General features: G+C 37.4%; 1 protein-coding gene across 24 annotated transcripts in view; it reads left to right on the top strand.

Annotated features, from left to right (window-relative positions):
• Positions 1-23,221, top strand: part of CTBP1 (C-terminal binding protein 1) — a 230,912-nt gene that overhangs the window by 186,665 nt on the left and 21,026 nt on the right. For 9 of the 24 annotated variants that reach the window (XM_079306604.1, XM_079306593.1, XM_079306610.1 and 6 more), the window contains 3 exons: positions 8,342-8,496; positions 17,855-17,999; positions 21,855-22,061. In XM_079306604.1, coding sequence (XP_079162730.1) covers positions 8,342-8,496; positions 17,855-17,999; positions 21,855-22,061 — 507 coding nt within the window. Of the gene's footprint in view, positions 1-3,278; positions 3,368-4,795; positions 5,013-8,341; positions 8,497-11,211; positions 11,317-17,854; positions 18,000-21,854; positions 22,062-23,221 lie in introns of those variants that run through there. The other 15 variants (XM_079306602.1, XM_079306598.1, XM_079306599.1 and 12 more) reach the window with 4 other exon arrangements.

Below are 23,221 nucleotides of genomic sequence, written 5' to 3'. Positions count from 1 at the left end.
GTCTTGGCATGATCTGTATTGTTACTGGAATATCTCAGGGAGTTAATCATTCTGCTCCTAGTGCAATTGTTGAAACAGATTGTTTTTCCAGTTTCTGCCAGCAGGAATTTTCTGCTTTTTTTTTTTTTTTTTTTTTTTTTTTCTTTAAGTCACACCCACCCACCAATAAAGTTTATGGTCTGAAATATAAGCTCAGTTGTTTTTTAAACAGAGTTTGGGAGCTTGTTAGGTGGGTTACCACCCCCCAGATGCCATAATCAACCAGCTCCATGGTCACTGTCCATGGGGAAGAGGAAAGTGGAGAACATTCTGATCCATACCCAGCATATGGTGCATTGTGGAAATGTCTAATGCAAGCTTGATTCATGCCTTCAGCTCTGTATTTTGGAGAAGCTGCCCCACCAGTAACTGTATTTGATGTCCATAGTTGTGGGCAGATGTGGTTACTGAGTTGTAATTCTCAGGTTTGTTGGGTCTTAATTTGTAGGTCCCATCCCCACGTTCACTGCAGTGATTCCTGTAAGTGACCAAGTAGTTTTTTGTGGCTTTTGCCACAGTGTGTGGGCAGGGACATTCCACCATCACTGTAAAACCTGTGGAATGACTGACAGGAGTTGGCAGCCATAGCCAGAATTTCTCAGAAAATGAGATTCATGTGAGTGAACTCAACTAGGACAGTTTCACTGTTGCCAGTTTATTTATTCTCCCCTTTCCTTCATTTATTACTTAATGAAGCTAAAAATATTTGAAACAGGTAAAATCTTTACTGTGCAAAGGCACTGAGATGTAGTACATCCAAGGAGAACTCGGTTCTTTATTATGTTTTGCCTTTCTCTGGAGTTTGCTTTCATGTATCTGTTACTTGAAAACAACACTGCTGCAACATTGGATTTTATGTGTGTTTATTGCAGATACTTAGACTTTCTGGGCTTGGTACTTGATACAGTTGTTACCGAATATTGTCATTTGTTTTCCTTTTCAAGTGGTGATGGAAAATTAAAACATTTTACCAGAGTGCATAGTGCTGTTACTGCTTGTTTATTTTACATTAAATAGGTGTGATTCATGCTGTTTTCAGTCTTATTTTGAAAAGTATTAGTTAAGATTAGGCATATCTTTACAGCATGCTCCAAATATGTAATTTGAGTAATTTTTTAACAGATGTGAAGTACTTCCAGTCTTCACACTGATGTGTGAAGAACATGTGTAGTAATATAAAATGTTGCCAGATTATTTTGTTTCTCCTTAATGGAACATTATTTCTGATCAAAGGCTTTCAAGATGTGCCTTGTGGGATGGTTTGTGGGGTTTTGTTTTTTTTGGTACCCTGACAGGCACTTAGTATTTTGTGTGCACACTGACAGATGTTAGACAAATAAGAACAAAATTACTAGTTTTTTTTTTTAAAAAAGACTAGTTAGGGATCATTATTAAGAACCACAGCTAAACCCCATGTCCTTATGGTTGTCAGAATAATGTCCTGAGAATGGCAAGTCGTTGGTTTATTTTGTTTTGATTGTACCAAAAGGGAAAATCAAGCAAGAGAGTTGTCTGAAATAGTCGGTGCTGAGGCCATTGTGTTGTCTGCTCTGGTGATTGCTTGGGTGCCCATTGCTCACAGGTAGTGAAATAATGATGTGATGTGTGCAGAAATGTGACACACATGGAGGGCTGTGCAGCAGGGTGATAATTACCCAGAGCTGGGTTTACATTTTGAGCCCTGGGTGTCCTGCAGAGCTCTTGGGCACGTTTCAAGCTCCACAGTGAGCAGGAGGACACGCCGGGTGTGACTGCTCTGCACATCACTGGCTCAGCACAGCACAGGAAAACACTCGTGTTTTTCTTGCTCTCTTGCAAATTAAAAAGAAAAGAAGGAAGATGACTTGTTCTTACTGAGTTCAGGTAAATAAAAAGCATAGATAGCAGCAGTATTCATGTGTGTGTTTCCAATAAAGTGCCAGCGTGCTCAGCATTAACCTCTGAGCTCTGGGGACTTCCATAGGGGCTGCACACATGCTTTAAGTACAGCTTATGCTCACTTGGCTTTTGCATGTGTACTGTGAAGTCCATCTTGTTACTTTAAAATCTAAATTTTAATAAGCCTTGCAGTTGGTTCCTAAAATCTTAGGAAATCTAGTTAAAGCATTAAATGAGATGAGAAAAGGAGGAAATTAAATTCTATCTGCTACATAATTCAGTCTTCTGAGGGTAGCTGTCACTTTTTTTTGTCCCTTGTTTGTGTTCTTTATTTAAAAGTATTCTCCCCTGTGCCTCTCTTCAATCCTGCATCCCAAATAATAGGAAATTGTATCCTGCTCATCTTGAAGGCAGCAGCAAAAAGTGTTGGCTCAGATTCTGGTGGAATCATGAGATTTTTGTGTTGCATATTCAGCATCTAAATATGCTGAATATCAAAATACTGAAGGATGATAAATGCTCTTTTCTTTTTTTTCCTTGCATCCATTTTACTGATCCTTATACCTGAGTTGTATTTTAAACTTTACTTCTAATTGACCTCTCTTGAGGTTGTGCTCTACCTTGAATTTCAATGTCTTGAACTTGAGTTCATGGTGCACAAAACAAGGAGTCTGCCAAAATAATCCAAAATGCATGATAGGTGTTATGGGTTGATGTTTAGACTGGCTAAACCTTAAAATACTTTTTTTAAGTATGTGCTTTCTAGGAATTTTTATAGTGCATATTGGCAAATCTAATTCATAACAGCTTCTATGTTCGTGTTATGAGGAGGGTATATTTTTTTTTTGTTTTGACAATTCATTCTTTCCTTAAATCAATATTAGCATTTATTTTTGAAAATAATGCAAATTTTTGTGAGGGTTTATGGTAAATAAATGACAGCTCTCACTGAATTTACACCTAGGTAAGAATATAAAATAAAGGTAAATGCCAAAGGGGTTAGTCTCATGTTACATGTGCAAGACTATAAATTAGTTGAATGTCCAACCTGTCATTTTCAGGTCTTGTGTTTGTAAATATTGATGAGATTTTTCAGTAGTTTGCATTTTGTTAAAAAAGTAAATCATTTTGATGTTTTGCAGTGTATAAAGGAAGTTTTGGGGTTTTTTTGCCTCAAATTCTTTGAAAAGGACATTGTCAAGGGATTTTTCTTCGTTGATTAATCTTTGCACTTGTAAGGATCCCTGGTGACAGAAAAACTCTTTTGCCAGGCTGCTCTTCTCCATTTCATGTGCCTGTTGGTTTGTGATTATAGGGTTACTGATAAGTGTTGTGCTTTTTGGCATTGATGTATTTTTCAGAAAAAAGAATTGAAGCATTTGTTTTGAAAAAAGAAAAACACATTTAAATAATTACATGGACTTTGCAAACAGATTTAAAGAAATGAAAGGTAGGTCAAGTTTTGGGCCTACAAACCTGACAATGTCCTTTACTTCAACATGTGTGCCTTATATGAGACACCCCTCAGCTAATGATGCTACATTAATCAGCAGTAGAAAAATGTGAGAATTACATTGTTCATCATTAATCTTGATACTTTGCATTTTAATACATTTTCTAATGTTGTTAAACCGTTGCAGCCTAGTTTGAGTTCTCTGGTATTTGAGCAAAGGGATTGCTTCAATTAATGCCAGTTTGTACCATGAAAGGTGTTTTATAAAAAGTTTAAAATAAATTTTAACAGCCTGGATTATGTCAGGGAGAGCTTTCTTACCCTGCAGTGCTGAGTATGCCTAATGGCATTGGCTTCTTCCCCCTTTGGAGTATAGCACAAACAATGCACCTTTGTTTAAGGAGCAGGAGATGCAGGTTGGATTTGGGAGGGAGGAAGACACTACCCTGCCTAGGTAGCTTCTTCCCAGCTTAAAAAAAATGCATTTTATGCTGAGGTTGGTCAGAGGACTTGTAAGTCTCCATGCTGTCAAAAGTGTGGAGGTAAAATCATGCCTGTTTCACTTCTGTTTTGGTTGTGAATGTGGAGGATGATCTCATTAATCCTCTTATTTGTGGGACCCACAGTCAGTTGTGCACAGCCCTCCTCTCAGGTTCTGCAGCTGAAAACTGGTTTTTCAATTCCCAAGTTTATTTCTGTAAAAGTTGGACTAGAATAAGGTTTTGATAGGTTTTTTTTCCAGGAGAGCTAGTCCAGACTGCAGCTGTGCAAAGGCACTGTGCTGTGAGCCACATGCTGAATAGCTGCTGCCTGAGCACAGCTGCTCTGTCTGTCTCTGCACCTTATACCTGGTATTCATTTAGAAAAATTCCAGCAGCCACTGGCACAGTAGCTGTTGCTGGGATAAGATTATTTCCACATGGGGGCAGGGCAGAAACCCCAGACTAACAGCTGGGTTAGAAGTGTTGGGAAAGTGTTAGGATTTTTCTGTAATACATTTAGATAACCTTAAGGGCCTGACTTAGACCCAGCAAAACCATCAAGTTCAGAGTTAAGGCTTCTCACTCCATCTCTGGTACCCCCTGGAGCACTTGGCCCTCCAGCACAGGGATTTTGGAGATCAACACTATCCCTGGACCCCTGCTCACCCAAGCAAAGCCATGAGTGGTGCTGACATTCCAGGTAGGTGTATTTACAATACACCTGCTGTCCTGAGCAAGGTGCTGTGTGTGTCTTAACACTCCACTGGTTTCCCTGGAATGTTAATGGCCAGTGGCAGCACAGCAGGTGTGGTGGAAAGCCAGCAGCCATAGGGGGAAGGGTACAGGTGCAGTGAGAAGCTTTAACTTTGAGTTTCCTGCCTTCTGTGAGCACGAGTCAGACCCTTAACGTTGTTTTAATGTATTGTTTGTGTTTAATTTTTAGTAAAAATTTGAACGCCATCCAGGCTACAGAGGTTGCAGTGGATAAGAAGTATAAAAGCTTTGGTTCAAGATTACAGGAGGCTGCAAGAAAAATTAAAGACATGGAAATGAGGATGGAATGACAGGCTGCTATTTTGCCTCAGAATACTGAAGATTGTAAAGCATTGAGAAATCGAATTCATGACCCTGGAAATCAAGCTCAGATTAAGAAATGTCAGGTTGGTAGGGGTTCCTGAAAGTCTTGAGTTAGGATAAACTGAGATTGTTTTCCCTTAACAAAGGTTATAGGATGTGGGGGTGGATGGTATAATTTTTATTTGTGTAATGTGTAAATGATATAATACTTATTTAAGTATTTAATTTCAGCTAAGTGGAATTTTTTAAAATTCGGTTTCACATTTGTCATGATGAATGTCACTTCTGACCACTTCACAGTTACTTCTCTCTGGCACAGAGTTTCATTATTCACTGTAAATGCAGGCATGGAAAATAGTGCTCTTAAATATACTTTGCTTTCTGCTGCCTCTCTGAGGGTCTCCTGCAAAACCAAAGACATGGTGCAGTGTGATGTTTCTAGATAAAAACTGGGCAGAACATACCTAAATGGTGGAAGAGGAAGCTTTTTGTTCAAAAGGTTCTGAATCACAGTGAAGCCATGTCTTCCCAAATGTGAACTTTCCATAGTGCCTGCCACTGTGATGAAGTTCCTGTAAGTTAAATTAAGTGGGGAGTTACTGCCTGCCATTCAGTGGCAGGATATTTAAGCAGAGAGATTGTGCAACAGGAAGTCTGCTGCAGTTCAGAAAGGATTTTGGCAAGCAAAGGTTAGTAGGGTTTTTATGGTCAAGGTCACTGGATGTATTTGAGTTCTGGGGATTCTTAACAAAGCCTTGGAGTCTCTTCAGGGAGGGCTTGACTTCTGTTCCTGTGCTTTGGGCTTGGTCTGGCATTCCCCTTAGCACCAATGGTACACAAGTAACTTGGTTAAAATCTTAGGTGTACTGGCATGAGGGGAAAACCAGACCACACCTTTATGTATTTTAGAGAAATCATTATCTGAAAGGGCTCTGTTTAGTGCTGTAACATTTCATTATTTTTTTGAGATAACTAGTCAGAAAACTGTTTCTTGGAAGTGAGAGCTTTTGATCTCATCTGCTTTTTTCAATTTGGACTATGTGCTCTGCTGTTGACAAAGGTGCTTTAGTTGTAGCTATTAAGGAATCCTCTGCACTGTATTTTTTTTCTTCATTCATCTGCAACAACTTCAGTATCAAAGTTCTCAGGGTTTTTTTTTTTAATTTTATTTTAGCTAGCATTCAAACTTGTTGTTGAAGTTGTGGCTTTGTTGTACTGACAAGATCATGACCATAACATTTCAATTGTTGAGTGAGCACAGTTACTCTAAGCAGTATGAAGAGGTCTTGCAATGTCATTTTTGCATTTGTTTCTAGACATAAGTGCATTTTATTAATGCTGTTATATATACAATTTTTAAAAAGTGAACAAGTCTATAACATGCTTTATCCTAGGATGTTTTAAAGTAAATTTAATGTGGACTTTTATAATTAAATCCCCATTAAAGGATATAATTGTTCTGGTAATAACTTAAGTATTTTGATGTTGTATATTCTAGTGTTTGTGTCCTGTACCACATTAGTTGTATGTAGTTTATTTACTAAAAATGTCTATAAGAGAGTTATATGGCCATTTTTAGCTCAAGCAAGTATCAATACTAAACTGTCAAGATGCACAGTTTTCAAAAATTGCATATTAATGTCAGCCATTTCGTTTTGTTGGCTGAAGATTATTGAAATAACATTCACCAAAAGCATTTCTAAGCTTGTCTGTCACAGTAGAGGTTAGGAGTGGGTGCTTTTGCAACAGTGTAATTTCCATGGAAAACTTTGCTGGTGGGAGTTTTTTCCAATCTGAAAAATGGTGAGAGTACTGCAGAGTCAGTCCATTGGTAATAATCAGATGCTGGAAGTGAAACAGAAGACAACCAAATGTTGTGACTGTTGTTCTCTTGTCTTCAAGTATAAAAACTGTTTGAATAGATAAAGAATTTAAATTCCAGATTGTAGTGGTACTGGGCTATCCTGAGCTGGTTAGGAGCACACATGGAATTTTTAGATTCAGGCTGGGCCACTGAGAGAGGGACTCTGAGGGCAGCATTCTCTGGAGCTGTCCTTCAGCCCCACACCTGAGGCTGGTCCCTGGGGAAGCTGTATGCTGTTTTTGTTGAGTTGGGAAAATCTCTCTTCCCAGCAGCTGGTTTTCTTCACCAGATACCTTGTATAGCTGGGATTCTACTGATTTTCCATCCATTTGAAATACAGAGAACAGTTTTTCAGGACTTGCTTTCTGACACAGGCTGGGACTTAAGATGCAGGGAATGCTTGTAGAAGTTAACTGGGGCACCTCAGTCATTTGCATTGGTGTTAGACTAACTTTGATTATCAAGCAGATTAGCATAGTTTTAAAATTCACACTGCTACAAAAATATGTGTTGAAATTTGTATACAAGAAATACCTAGCCTGATTCACTTTGCAGTGCTTAAAGCTTCTTATTTTAGAAGAGGAAAAAGGATCATGTACTTCACTCTTCATTTTGCTTTTCATTATCTCCTCAGGAAGTCCTTTTTCCCACCCATGCTTAACTACTTCTTGTAAATGTAATGGTTTAATATTATTCCCTTGAGTACTTCTGTGTATTTATAGCATCTGTATTGTTAAAGAGATGCTTTCTAAATATCTTACAGATTACTTTTCCTCTGTAAGGAAGATGTAAATCAGGTCTTCAGTTTGGACTGATTTTCCTTTTCCCAGATATTTGACTTAAATTTCTTTGACCCTCCACAGTGTTTGGAATGTGACTTTGATTTAGGAAGGGACTTTTTTTCATATTTAATAAGAGTTTTCAGTGGTGGATTAAGTATGATATGTTTGACTAAGCTATATAGAACTGTTTGGTAAAACTTTTTAAGTCTAAGCAGACCTACATAGATCAGCAATTTGCCTGTAAACTGGATCCTCAGTAAATAGAAAATTTTGCTGTTGTAGGCTTTTTTAACGTTAAATTTTAGTCTCAGCAGAATCATCATTATATATGTAAATTGAATACTCAAATCCTCACTGAGTTGCTTATGATATTCCATAAGCTCCACTCTTCTTGCAAGCCTGGGCAAGATATTTCTCACTCTAGAAAGAGTTCCCAAAGGTGTGGAATCCAATCAAAACCTAAAGGTTGAATAAGGTTGCACAGACACTTCTTATTAGTGCAGTAAGGATGTATCTTTAAAAAAAAAATATACTATTCCCTCAGTGGTTTTATCCATCTTTCAAAGTTCAGCCTTCTGAACCTCCATGGAGTTTCTTTGTAATGTCTTCTGTGTTTGGCTGACAGCAGAGTGTAAACTTGTCCCTGTTTTATTAACTTCAATCCTTGAAATCTTTTTCTGCCATCAGAATAAACAAGAGTAGCTATAACCTGTTTTTGATGCCATTTGCATGGTCTGACTAACAAGTGTTCTGTGTTTCTTTGCAGGCATTCGACCTCCGATCATGAATGGGCCCATGCACCCGCGCCCCTTGGTAGCACTGCTGGATGGCAGGGACTGTACAGTAGAAATGCCTATTCTGAAGGATGTAGCCACAGTGGCATTTTGTGATGCTCAGTCTACACAAGAAATCCATGAAAAGGTAATGTTCAAGAGGGACAATTGTTGTGTTTTAGGAAATGGAAATGTTTGAATGGTTCGGAACAGTGTTGTGTTATTACGGTGTCTGTGGTTAGTGTGTCCTTGGCTGGATGTTTTCCCTCTGCTTTCCTACTGAGGTTCATGGGGAGAGTTACTTCTGAGGAAAAATACTCCTACATGGTATCTTGAAACACGCCTTGGGAACATTCCTGTTGCTCAGCCTTTGTTTGGAAAGATAAATCTCAAATATTGGATTATCTGTGTGGGTAACTTTCTGATTTGTTTAGCCAAGGAATTGTGCAGGTTGGGTTAGGCAGCCTTGAGCACTGAGAATTGTCACTGCAGAAGAGTTTCAAAAGAAATGCCAACCCATATTTTGCACAGAAAATTTGGTGAATATCAACCTAACTTGAGAACACATGCAAGGAATTTAAAACTTCTTGGTCTTTATTCATAATGGATCTGCAGAGATAATATTTGTTGAGATTTTTAATAAAATAAGACTTAATTGATAAGGTTCAAAGAAAATATATGGGGTTTTTTTTAATTTAGAGGAAACCCAAGCTTTTTTTATCAATTCCTTTTTATTTTATTATATATTAAGAATTAAAATATGATAGAAGGCCTTTTTCCTATATATTTCTTTTTAATCATGTTGAAGTTGCTTTCATTTTACTGTTTTCTTATTTCACACCACTCTTAGGAGTTAATGCATGGATTCCATTTACAAGCACTAAATGACACATGAAGAATAAGTAATATAAATGCTGTTCTAGTTTTATTAGTAGATAAGAGCAGTCTGCTCTTCAGGTGAACACTGTAGTGTTGGCTACTGCACCAATGTATAGTTTTATGATTTACTTACTAAAATCAACATCATTTACTTCTGGTGCATCAAGATTGGAGGATTCCTGAGTGCCATGAATGCCTTGTATAAAAGCAGTGGATATTTTCTGTTAGTAGTGATGTGTAATAAATGAACTTTTCAGATCCTGACATTGTGTGTCTCTCAGTTGCAGGTTTGGAAAAGTTTTTGAATAAGTGATGAGTGACAGGTAATCTGTTGCTGATCTTTACAACACTGCTGTATTGAGGGTATTGTAGTAAAGCTTACATCCTTTGCTTTTTATTGTACAAAAATAATTTCTTCTCAATGATCTCAGTAATACATCAGGAAAATATATTTTCACTGCCTGTCAGTACAGTGCTGTAATACAGATTTTGCTTGTCTAAAGGATCAGACAGTCCTAAATCATTTGGGTCTGCAAGGTAATGAGTTTTTACAACAAAAGTCACTAACTTAAATTCATTATCATACTGTTGTATCCCTTTAACATAGACTGAGATCAGTTTTATGAAGTGTTAAACACTGTTCACTTCTGTGTAAAAAATGTTCACTGTTCATCTTTAAATGAATATTTGTATTTTGATACTATTTGAATAATACATTATTTGGGAATGATGCTTTGCTAAATATAATTGTTTTTTCATGAAAGGTTTTAAAATTAAGAGTTGCATATTTAAAGCAGGATCAAAAATGTTCATGTATTTATGAATTCATGTTTGTGGCCAAATGAAATGATGTTGCTCTGTTACTTGAAATACAGATTTTGGTAGCAGATATTAAGAAGAGCTACTGAATGAATAGGCTAACAGATGCAGATACATTTAATGTGAAATTGCAGGGAGCAGGGCAGAGGCTGGGAAGTTTTGGAGGGGGTTTGGAGGGTGATTTGCATTGTTTGATACTCAGGTAGGTAGGTGATGGTATTATGGGGGGGAAAGACATGAACCAAGGATCAGATGGGGAGGAAAGGAGTGAAAGCAGAAGGATGTTTTTATCAAGTAAGAACCTGTATTAACTCAGCTTACAAAGCTGTGGAGCCTTGATCTCAGGGGTGTGAGGAGTCAAGAGTGTGAGAAGTTAATATTTTTCAACCTGCAGAAGGAATTTCTGCTGCTCATGAGTTTCAGAGACAATACAGTGCTTTAAAATACTGTGCTTTCAGTTTTTCAAGGAAATAAGAGTGGAAAGGGGAATTTTTCATAGCTTGTGAGACAGCAAAATACAAGTCTAGGTATTTCGTAGAAGGGCAAGCAGACTAAGAGATTTTAACACATTTTAAAGGTGGAAAAGAACTGAGGATTTGAATGCCTTTTGTGTGCAGGGTCAAAAGCAAGATGTTAGCAAATACCTTGCTCTGTGTGCTCATTCAAGAAAGTTTTCTCCAACTGGGTAACTGAGTTGCAGTTCTGTAGCAATTCCCTGCTGCCAAGAGTTTATTTGTCACTTTTTATTGTGAGGCTGAGGATATTAAGCTGTGGAAAATAAGTAACAAGTTGTAAAGTTGCAAATGAGTAATAACATGTAGTAGAACTATGTTTCATCTCAGGTCAAGGCATTTGTTCCCTGTTCAACTGCTTTGGAAAGCAACTTGGATGGTAAAGATACATTTCCCTCCTTCTGAAAAATCAGGCTGCCAGTGCTTAACTGAATACTGACTTTTACTGAGAGTGACCCAACATTTTGAAGAAGCTTAATAAATGTCCTCTAACTACAAAGTTATTTCAAAAATTTATTCATGTCTAAGGTTCTGCTGGTTTTTGGTTTGTCTGTTTCCCATTCTCCATAGAAAAAGCAGGGTTTTTTTCAAGCCAGTCTGCAATAGATGTTTTTATCCCTTAACCCCCTAAGTTTTGTTTTGTTGTAGATGTTGCATATGGCTTTGTGAAGTTGAGCATTGCATTTGTCAAACTCTTACCATGGCATAACTGAGAGTTTGGTTCATTGCATCCTATCAGAAAACTTCTGTCTTTTAGGGTAAAATATTTTAAGATTTTAGTGTTTAAATTTCTTACTGGAGATTGCATTACTGTCTGTAAAAATTACTCCCTGTGCTTAAATTGGCTTTTATTTTTCAATTAATTATGTGTAAATAAATTCTATCAATAACTATCTAAGACTGCTTCCAAGTGTTTTGGTTTGTTCTGCCAAAAATACAGTTGTTAATCCAAAAAAATTATTTTAAAACACTTAACTTGCTTCCATCCTCATTCCAGGTCAACTTCCTTTTTTTTTTCTATCTCATGCTTACTTGTCTGTTTGCCTCTTTTTCCCAATCCCTCTTCATTTCAGTGCCATTCACAGTTTACTGCTTTTCCTGGCTCCTTGGCAGCCTACCCAGCACTCTGATTCCTGCAATATTGCTGCTCTTTTCTGCTTCTGTACCTTTAAAGGCACAAGAGACTCAAGCACACCCTTGAGGTCTTTGTGTTGCCCAAGTTTTTTTTCGAGTTCATATTCTTTGCTTTTTGGGCTTCCTGACCTTTGCTGTGTGTTCTGTAACATGGAAGTGTTGTGTAGATTGAGAGGGATAAATGTAAACAATGTGCAAGAGCTGGTAATAGGCATCTCAACCAAGAAGAGACAAAATAGTGATTCTTGCAAAGCCAGATGAAAAGACAGGAAGCACAGCTGATTAGAAATGGTCTTTAAAACAAAATGTACAGGGTGGAAAGAAGTCAAGAGTTTATTTGAAGCTGAGTATGTTTTTTCATTCTCTTTTTTCTGTAATTATGTGCTTTCCTACATCTTGTTGTAAATCAGGTAGAAGAATAAAGTGTGTGGTTGACTGAGCTTACAGCTTCAAGCCTTTACCCAAATGACCAGAACCCTGATGAGAGCAGTGAGTAGTCCTTGGATGGAGGTTGGAATAGTCTGTTGGGTAAACCTGTGCCTCAGCTTTAGCAGAGATTGGGTAGAATGTGTCAGATCCTTTGACTCCTGTTTTCTGAGCACAACATAAAATAATTTTCAGGGGGATAGTACATTTTCATATTTGTAGTTTCAAGTTAAAAAAAAATTAAAGCTTAACTTCCTGTTCAACTTTTTACATAGGAATTAAATGTAGACACAATTCTAGTGATGGCAGTTTTATCAAAGGCCATTTCAAAGAGGAGCTGAAGAACAACTGATGTTTTGAAACTGATGCAAACAAATTCAGAATGGTGCTGTTGTTGAGTTCTTTGATTTTTCCCTGTTACAGCAATAGTTAAGTGAGATAATTTTTCAAGCTTCCAATTCTTTGTTTAGCAGTAAAGCTTGTGTTTACACCATCAGTGCTGTTTATATTCATGATGCAGTTGAAGCATTTTAGTTTTCCATCAGATTTAAATTCTCAAAGAACACAGATTGAAAGGAAGCAGCCTTGTTCTAAACAATAATGTCTGTTTGGGAGTAAGTTGTCACCTTGGCACTGATCCAAAACCTTGTAAATGTACTGAAACTGGGTGAGCTTTGGATCAGACTCCTTATGAAAGATTTTAGAAAAAGCTGGGTTGTCACCAGTGACTTCCATAACTCCATAATATCCTTTGGTATAGATGATCAATCCACTGTTGTAGACTTAACCTGAATTCAACCTTATTAGACAAAATTCAGCTAATAATAGAGTAACACACAGAACTTAAAGATTTTTAATTAAATCCTTTTATTTAGTAAAAACATTTTCAGAGTTTGTATTTTCAAACTGACTTCTATCATTAAAACTGCATGTAATGGTCAGAAAATTCCTGGTTTGGAAAGACTGGCTTCAATGTAGTATTTAAAGGGAAGTTGTGTATAGATTATACAGGTTATTCATGTAGTTGTGCATCTATTGGTATGTATATATATTTTAATGTTAATTTTTAGAAGACTAGAAATATACTATCATATATATATATGTCACATGTATATATATATATGTGGTTTATATAGTGTATGGATATATAGGCTTTTAGAGAGTGTGTTTTCAGGAGCTTGCAAGTAAGTTTTGTTTATGCTTGTGTAAAATATTTATACTTGTATTTATGGACAGTATAAACTTAAGTATTAATGTTTAGGGTCCTCACTAGACAGTAGCCTGGCTGAGTAAAGTTTATATGAAATAGGTGGGTTACTGACAGCACCATGGATCACAGGAACCTAACAGGGAGCTGAGAGCTTGTAAAGAGAAGCAAGAACTTGTAAAAAGCAACACAATATAACAGTGCTTTGGAGAGCCACTAAATACCACTTGAGCACACTGGCTTTTCTTTTTAGCTTTAATGGTGTTGGTTTCACATGGACCCTTTGTGGTGTTGTGGGGAGGCTTTGAGATCAGCTCAGTCTCTGCAGCCTTCCCCATGTGACAGACTATTGGTTACAAATTCAAGGTGCAGCTGCTTTTTGCAAGTTAAATAAGGCAAAGCCTACTCCATTTTGGTAAAGTACATTTGTTCCACCCAAATGTGCAAAATATCTCAAGTCTGTTGGTGACACTGGAACATATATTTTTTTAGAGATAACACATCAAACATCAAGTCCAAGAAATGCAACACTTTGTAGTTGCTAGAACTGGATTAAATGCAGCACTTTCTAGTGATGACTTTTATTTTTAAGATGAATACCTTGTCATATTCAACTTGTAATTTGTGAAATTTTTTTTGTCTCTGCATTGAAGTAGTTTGGCATTTTATATACTGTATTATGTTTCTATACTCTGGATTTGATCCATGAGTGTCTGGGATCAGCTTCTCATAGTCAAATCTAGAAGTATCTTGAAATGCTCCAAAAAAAGGAGGCCTTGCTTTTTAGTAAGAACTCATGTTATATATATTGTAATTTATATGTTATATATTTATTTACATGTTACGTATTTTTGTAAAAGTAAGCAAAATGCTCAGTTTTTCCCCAGATAATGAGATGTATGTGCTGTTTGGCATAATGGCTAAAACAGTGTGGTGCTGAAAGAAAGGGGGGGAAATACAGATGCAAAAACATGTAGAAGAATTTCAATCTTGAGTAATCAGTACTCAGGATTTGTTAAATTCTTGGAAACATAAATGTCTCCTACTACTCTGTCATGTGTTCCCTAAGAGCCTTGGTGACCTGGCATGTTGTGAAAGCAGAGTAATCATTTAGAGGTTGAAGAACAGCAGAAAGACCTGTCCAAGCTGCTGTGATGGGAAAAGCTATCAGCTCATGGAATAGGGAATGAAGCAGACTTTCAGCAGTGAGCTGTAGTTTCACCTGGAAGGAAGTCTGAAGGAGTAGGAATCAGGCAGGTGAGCTACATAATCACCTGGCACCAGAGGGAAGCCAACTCATGTCCCATGTTTCAGCTTTGCTCTGGATCCTTTCTTCCCAGAGAGCACAGGTGGCTGCAGAGGGATGAAAGCTGGGGTGGCTGTTGGAGGAGCACAGCTGACTCTGCTCAGCTTCTGTCAGCTTCTTCCTTTCCTTTCAAGAAATCAATCATTTTTCTTAATGCATCCATCTCTTCTGTTAAATCATCAGTGAATTGCTTGTATGCACAATTACTTTTTTCTGAAGATCATTTCATTTTCTGGAATTGTTGGTATTTATGCTGGATGTCAGTTTCATGTGTTATATTCAGATTTAGGTCAAGTTTTGATATTACTCATTGAAAAACTTGTCAAACTTCCTTGTGTATATTTAATATATGTAATGAGTGAGAATATAATTTATGCTAGTAATTCCAAAATGCAGGAACTTTTACTGTTCTCTAATCCAAGTGGCTCTATTAACCATGACCAATGCTGAATGTTTCTAACTTCAGATTTTCTGCTCTTATTTTCTGCCTTTTTGGTGTATTTTTTTGTCACATGTTCAGTACCACTGGCAGGGTATTACATTTTAGCAGTGGATTTCCTTGCTAACTAGCCCATAATCCTAGGAGAGGCTCAGTCTCTATAAAGAAATTCTGAAAGATTTGTCACTTGCATTTGCTTGTTCCATATCCCATGTGATGGGTAAATAACTGCTAGTGTCAGCATTAAGCTATAGCTAGGAAATATTTTCTCTTTTATTGAACACATTAAAAAAAAAATGTGTTGTAATGGGTCCACACCAGTGCTCTTAGAGTCCAAATGCCACTGTTGACTGGCTGAGTTAATGAAATATGCATGATTATAAAATGAAAATCTGCTTTCCAAAGTGAATCACTGTGATATTAAAATACAAATGTCTGAGCCAGTTCAGCTGTGCTTTAACCCCTGCTGGATGCTGTCTTTAAAGCAGTGGCAGCTCTGTACCCCCAAAATACACCCACCACTGGCCTTTTCCAGTCTGGGAGAGGAGGCTCTGGCTGTCAGAGGAGCCTTAAGGGAGTGTCTTTGGAACTTTTAAGCTTCTTCAATTTTTGCTCATCTGACACCTACACAGATGATGTTTTCTCCTACAGCACCAGAGCATCCTTGGGAGAGGAGAGGCAGGAGAAAATGAATGATACAACACAGAATAGAGGACATGGCTTGCTGGAGACAACCAGGGTATCATGACTTGACCTAGAGGCTTGAAGTAACAAGTGCTGCAACTGAATTAGAAGAAATTTCCACATCACTGAGGTTGATAGATCCTTGAACAATTTAATTTCAGCCTCTAGTGGGAGCAGAAATAACCTAAAGGCATTTTAGGTGGGCTCTCTGATCCTAAGAGGGACTGTTTCTTGTGTAGGGTACATCAGGCTTGGTCCATGCCAGCTGTAAGTCACCAGAGAAACAAACCCAATAAACTGTGTTGGGATTTTATTAACCCTGTGTAACAACTCAAGGTAACACATTCTGATGAGTGCACTCTTTCTGGTTGGGAGCTGCTGGATGTAATCTCCAAAGGAATTGTTTGCACTATTAAAATTAAGGAGTTTTGTGTGTGTGTAATCATTTTATAAGATCAGAGCCTACAGCTGGTCTTTGAATTATGTTGTAGCTGCATTCTTGAAGGATGTGTAATTTTTAATTTTTTTTGCAGTTCTTACTAGGAAATGCAAATTCTGCTCAAAGGAATCTGGTCTTTATCTGAATTAGAACTGAAGTTCTCAGTCCAGAAACACATGTTGAAATAGCATAAATAATTTTGTGGATTATTCAGTAATAAGTGCTTTTCTTTCATTTTTATGGAGTTTGATTCTTATTTTCTTTTAAATTTTTTCTTTATGCATTTTTAAACACTGCTACAGATCCTGGGTTCCAGCAATTACAGTCCTCTGTGTGCAAGGCTCTGCTTTGCTGCTAGTTTTTTAAAATTATGTGTGTTGATTATTTTTACTGACCTTGCAGTACACTAGGAAATGCTCATATGAGCAGAAATAATTCAGCTGACAGAATCTGTACATGTACCAGACCCAAAAGTCTGTTGAATAAGAAATTTAGAGCCTCTGCAGAACTTTTATGTGAAGTGTGTCATAAGAATCTCTTGAAGTCATTACAGCTGCCTTAGGTACTGAAATGATTTGTGCATGTTTTGTGTCTTGTAGAACAATTAGGATATTAGTGCATTGAAGGCACAAGCACAGGGAAGTCTTTTGAAGAAGTAAAAATCATGCAATTTGCAGATAAAGAGGAAAATGTTGTCTGCTATCTGAAAAATGAATTTATGTCATCTGTGTGGGGTGCAGTGTCACTGTTTGGTAGCAGAATTCCAATCTGCTGGGCATGTCTGGCTCCCTTCTCCCCTCCCTACTCCACACCCCTTCATCTTAAGTGCTCTTGAGTAGGTTGAATGCACTCTAACATAATTTAACTTGTCAAGGGCTTCTTACTATCTTTTTGCTTTTTTTAGTGCTCTCACAAGTTTGGGGTTTTTTTGCAGCATTTTTGCTTTCATGCAATTCTTTGTTTCTCAGAAACTCTGGGTTTTCCTGGATAATGTCAAGTTTGGCATCTCAGTTAACACCAATTTATGTGACATCCAGTTTTCCATCAGTGAGAGCTTCTTTGCAGTGTCAGTAAACTGAGGGGCAAACACTTCTGTTCCTGTGTGTGCATTGACCAATTTCAGTGTCTGTTGTCAAAGGAGTTTGTGATCACTGAATTTTTTCTGTTCAGGTATCAGGTGGCTTAATAGGGCAGTGAATGCCTGTACCACTGTGTTTGTGAAGAGAACCTGCTCTTTAACTCCATTCAAAGCTGAATGTCAGCTGCCTGAGCATGAAATACTCACTGTGGGGAGTGTGTGCTCCCATCTTGAGCTGCTTCTGTGTGTGCAGATGCAGTCCAGTGGCACTTGTACTTGAGGTCAGTATTGCAGAGCATTTCCTGGGGAATGAAGAGATTTTTCCCTCTTATTAAGAAAACAAGTATAGATCACTTAGTTCTTTTGAAGCTGATCCCATCATGCTAGAATGGAGATTTCAGGTAAAAAAAGACTTACCAAGAGGCTGGGAAATATTTGGAGAAATAATCTTTAAAAAAACCCTGAATCTGTATTTCATGCTTTTACTGTCATTTATACTTGAAAATATGTGATAAGATTAAGCTTAGATTCTGTGAAAGAAGAAAAATTAAATAAGTTTTTTTTTCTTCTATTTTATTTATAGGTACTAAATGAAGCAGTGGGTGCACTGATGTATCACACTATAACTTTAACTCGAGAAGACCTGGAGAAATTTAAAGCACTTCGAATAATTGTCCGGATTGGCAGTGGCTTTGATAATATTGACATCAAATCTGCTGGAGATTTAGGTATGGCTATTACAGACTTTATTTTGCATCTTCTACTTGCCTCCAAAAATCTGATAGCATCTAACTCTTTGTATTAATGTCTTCTGTGTATTTTATACTAGCATCATATGTAAGCTGTGTAATATTCCCATCAGAGTATAAAACTCATTATGGAGATACTAGCATTAGTTAATTAAGTGGTAATATTAACAGCTTTGTGGTGGGATGGCAATCTGCCTGCTCAATATAAACCCAAGGAGGAAGGCAATAATTTTTCATCTCTTTATTTTTTACCCCAATTGTATATTTTAACTACTACTGCTGTAATCCAATTACAAAATATAATTCCATCACTGTGGCATACTACTTGTTTGAATAAAAAATGAGATCATTATCAACTGTCTGAGACTTATTTATGATGCATGAGATTTAGTACTAAACCACTCCATAAAATAGAAGTACTGATTTTATAGGAGAATCAGCTGTTGCTTTTTCAGAACAAATTCAGCTACTGGAACTATGAAGAGATGGTTCTTGATGTTTGATGGTAAAAAAAGCAGTGATATGATCTGTACTTTTCTTACTTTAGGTTAAACTATCTCCTACCCGTAATCTAAAGGTCAACCTGCCACTTGGAGTAAAGATTTTCTTTCTTCTCCAGAATTGTGGAGACCAAGTTGGTTTCCCATTATGCTCTAGAAAGATCTTGGAATCATTTCAGTGTGGCAGTGCTTAGTCCTAGTGATAGTGCCACTCATGTAGTGAGGAGCTGTAGTGTGGTCAGTTTATCAAAATGATGAAACAATACTCACCTGTTGTAATGCTGGCAGAGCCTTAACCACTCCTTGCTGAGTTTAAAAAGAACAGGTCAGGGCTGAAAGGGTGCAAGGCTGTGTTTTGCCTGCTTTAACTGGCACCACAGTCAGACATGTGTTGTGAGCCTCAGAAAACCTGTGTGTGGAGAGATTGGCCTGGGATAAAGTCCTAGATCAAAAGCCAAAATGTAGGTGCAGATCAAAGGCTCAGACCAGTCAGGATCCCAGTTTGTGGGGAAAATTCCTGATAAGAGGAATATCTTGGAAGGTTTGCTGGCTGTTTCTTCTGCAGGTCTCTATGCTGGATTGTAACCCAAGTTTATAACCTAAGTGCAGACACATAATTCTTCAAGATAGAGTACACAGTAGATCTGGGAAATTTTGTTCATATGAAACACTAAATGGCCATGTTCCTCATTATTCAGTTCCTGTCTTGTGATTAGACTGAGTTATAAAATTAGGGTCCAACCTGTTTGTGTATCCCTTAATTTGCAAAATATTGTTATGCACTCTGTCAAAATTCAGTGAATGGTGGGGAAAGATTACAGTAAAATCTCTGATTTTAATGTTAAGTTTGGGTGAAATGGCTGGAATGAAATAAAACAGCCTGCCATGTGTTGAACTAGTGTGAGTAATAAAAGTCTTAAGGAGGTAATGTGAGAGTGATCTGCTCTTTTAAAAAGCTTTGTATTGCTTTCGAAATGTAAATTTAGACCAATGTTCATTCCTGAACTTCTGTAGTAACTTCTCGAGTTATTTTTCATAGAGCTGGCACATGGGGTTGTTATCAGCTTTTCCTATTAAGCATTATTATATACTAGCACTTTTAATCTTCTTACAAAGCATGAAAACATGTTTTTCTTGGATAAAACATGCTTATTCTCCACTTTATTAATAGTTGACTAGAAAATTCATAGAAGTTGTGGGTGTAGCTGGATGCAAGTGAAGTGGGAGCCCAGGTAATGCCTGTTGAATTCTGCATTTTTCAGCATTAAACCCGTGCACAAATCACTGAAAGCAGTGGGAAAAGGGAAGGAAGCACTGATCAGTGGATATGAGATGAGTGTGTGCTGTCTTTTCCCATGTGAAGTGTCTCTTCATTTCCTTGCCTCTCTCTTGCTGCTTTTTGTGGTTTGCTATGTCTCTGCCTTTCAAAAATGAGCTGCTTTTAAAGTTGAAGAAAAATAGGGAAAAATAATATCATGCCATTCAGGAGGGAAATTATCTGACTTTTGTTCCCTCAGTTTCCTAAGGTAACCTATTAGGGAAGAAGGTATATTATTCTTCTTCCCAAATACATAATATAATTCTTTAAGCTCCTTTTAAAGCATAATTTTGTTGATGGCAGCTATTAGGAGACACATTTATTAAATTTACGTTGCCATCTAAAACCTGCATTGTTGCTCCATGAAAAAGACTTTTTTTGCATAAACAAATGCAGGTGTCTGATGTGAGGTACTAAAGAAGGATGTTATTTTTCAGTCTCTCACTTCTCCCTCTCAGTTGAACTTTTTTCCCCATTTTTAAAAATGGTGAATTTCCTGCTACCATTGATGTTAGCAGGATGCCAAGATTAATATTCCAGCAAATGATGCTGGTATATCTTCTTGTAAGTCTTTAAGGGCAGTGACTCAGCAGACAGGTTTATCTCTACAGCAAAGAAAAATAGTTTTGTAAGTTCCTTGTGCTGGTTTTTAGTGATGTAGAGAAAGCTGTAAAAAAGGATTGTGTAGCAGAGTAAAGGCATTTGAATGTAAAACATAGATAAATACAGTATGAGCTTAGTATTTGTTATATTACTATTGATACTGTTTTGAAGAGAATATTTATTCTTCTTCTTTGCTTCCTAAGATACTCTGGCATTAGCTAAGGACTTACTGAATATTTAGTTATGTGAAAACTCACAGTGAGAACATTTTTTTGGGTGTTTTTAGGATACAAAACATTTCTTTTTCTTCTCCACCATGAAATTATACTGTGTGCTGTTTGTTGTCTCAGTCAGCAGAACTGAGGCACAAACAATTGTGGGAGCTGGTGATTAGAGAGAGAACATGCAGTACATGGAAAGACTGAAGAGAGACAAGTCAAAAAGGACACAAAAGTTTTTTGACTTTTCATTTTGCTTAATGGCTGTGTATTGAGTACTGGAAGGTAAAAAGCAGAATAGGATAACTTGCATGCAATTACAATCACTTGTTGCTTCATCTGTTTTTTGAAGCAAAATAGGCTTATTGTGTGTCTTGAATCAATAATCCACCTTCCACAGTTAACACTTTAAACTGCTGGATATTACACTAGTTTCAGCTGGTAACTTTTCAGCTGTTAGGAACGTGGACTTATTTGGCATTATCTTTGCATGCCATGCAGAAGCAGATTTTGCATTTTCCTGTTGATGATTAGATAGGCTCACTTTAATGAGAGGGATCAGGAAAGGCTTGGGATGTTGTTTGTTGTAATTCTAAAAACCCCTGTGCTACTGTAACAGATTGTCCTTCCCTGTATCATGACTACCTATACATGATGTAGGATTACTAACAGTCATCCTATGAAGGCTTTGTAAGAGTTGCTGTCACTATAAATTGTTTTATCCTTTTTGTAACTTGCATAGATAGCTTTTGGGAGGGTATTTGCCCAGTAGTGGAAAGCTAACTCACACAATTAAACCTAAACTGTGATCATTGAGAGCAAGGCAGATTTCTCTTGGCTATTCAGAACACAAAGCTCAGTGGAAATGTAAAACACTTACCAATACTCATGTTCTAAACTATCAGACATCTTCAATGCATTCCTTCTGTGGTTTCAGTGGCCTGTTTACTCTCTGCCTTAGTTTCTAATAAATAAAAGCACAATAATTAGTAATAAAAAATCAGAGTACTAAGTTGGCACATAGTTGTCAACTATTATGTCAGACATTCTGCTTGCCATTCCAATCAGAACCTTAGTATTTGTGCCAGACATGTTGAAATACCTGTAATTTTAAACACCATGCTCCTGTATTGCTGTTAAATGGGAAAAAGCAAACATTGTTTGGCAACTGCCTCCTGTCCCCCGCTGCTTGCAGGGATCGCCGTGTGCAACGTGCCCGCCGCCTCCGTAGAAGAAACAGCAGATTCCACCATGTGCCACATCCTGAACCTGTACAGGAGAACCACCTGGCTGCACCAGGCCCTGCGGGAAGGGACGAGGGTACAGAGCGTGGAGCAGATCCGGGAAGTGGCGTCTGGAGCTGCCCGGATCCGAGGGGAGACCTTGGGCATTATCGGATTAGGTGCGTTGCCTTCACCTCTGCTTTGGGGCTCTTTGCACTCTGTTGCTTTTGAGCTATAAACATTGAACATTTGTTCACCTCATGTCAAGCATTCATTCCTGGTGATTACATAATCAAATGTTTTCCCTTTTGACATAACATTTTTCTCACAAAACTTCATTACTGATATTCTCTCAGCTCTTTGAGTTTCTGTACGTCTTTCTGCTACCACGTTGCCTGTTTGTAAGAGGAGACATCATCACTTTGCTTTTCCAGGACAAGGATCCTGCTACTTCAGCCCAGTTACATGTGTATGTTTTATCCCTTATCCATTTTCATATCTGCTTTTGTTTGGACTTTCTTCCTATTACAGTTTTTACACAACTAGAAAGTCTTTGCTTCAGTAACATCCTGCAGAGCAGTTATTGTGTGCATTTGATTGAGTTGGATCTGAAATTATAGAATATATGCAAGAAAGTTTGAAATGTTTCCAGACCTAATAAAATCACCTACTTACCTCTCTGAGTGACCCTAAATGTTTTTCAGCATCCAACAGATGGACTGGCTTGCTTGAGATGAATTAATTGCTGTCTATTACAGAACTAGAGAAAAACATGCAAGTCAGTTTCTATATAAAAATTATTCAGTCATGTGCTTGTCTTACACAGATCTGATAGACTGTGGATGTAATTGCTGTGCTATTCATCCACAGGAATTAATAATATGATTTTGACAACAAAGCATCATATTTAAATGACTGCTCCAGTTACACATTGCTGTCAAATAACTCCAGCCACGAACTCCTACTTTTGGAAGTTAAAAATAGCCTGGTGTTACATAGTACTCATTTAAATGAGCATGCAGTACTCCAGAACCATCTTCACAATCAAAGAATTGCCTTTAAAATGTGACTTTAAAGAAGTTAGTCATGAAGCTGCTTTCTCAAATCTATACTAATGTAATTATGCATTTCATTTAAACAGATAATGATTATTGTGCTCACAGTCACAGCATCTGTACATAAATAATAGACAGTTGCCTGCAGTGTTTCCAAAATGGAAATGCATACCTGGTTTTTGAAACCTAAGCTTTGGCTCACATGCAGTGTACACATTTGCTGGAGATATCTCTAGTGTTGTCATTGAATTCAGTGTTTTTACTGAAAAAATTCAGACTTGAGA

This window comes from Erithacus rubecula (assembly GCF_903797595.1).
Source record: "Erithacus rubecula genome assembly, chromosome: 5".
NCBI lineage: Eukaryota > Metazoa > Chordata > Aves > Passeriformes > Muscicapidae > Erithacus > Erithacus rubecula.
The sequence above is the reverse complement of the archived record's forward strand: the minus strand, read 5'-3'. Positions and strand labels throughout refer to the sequence as shown.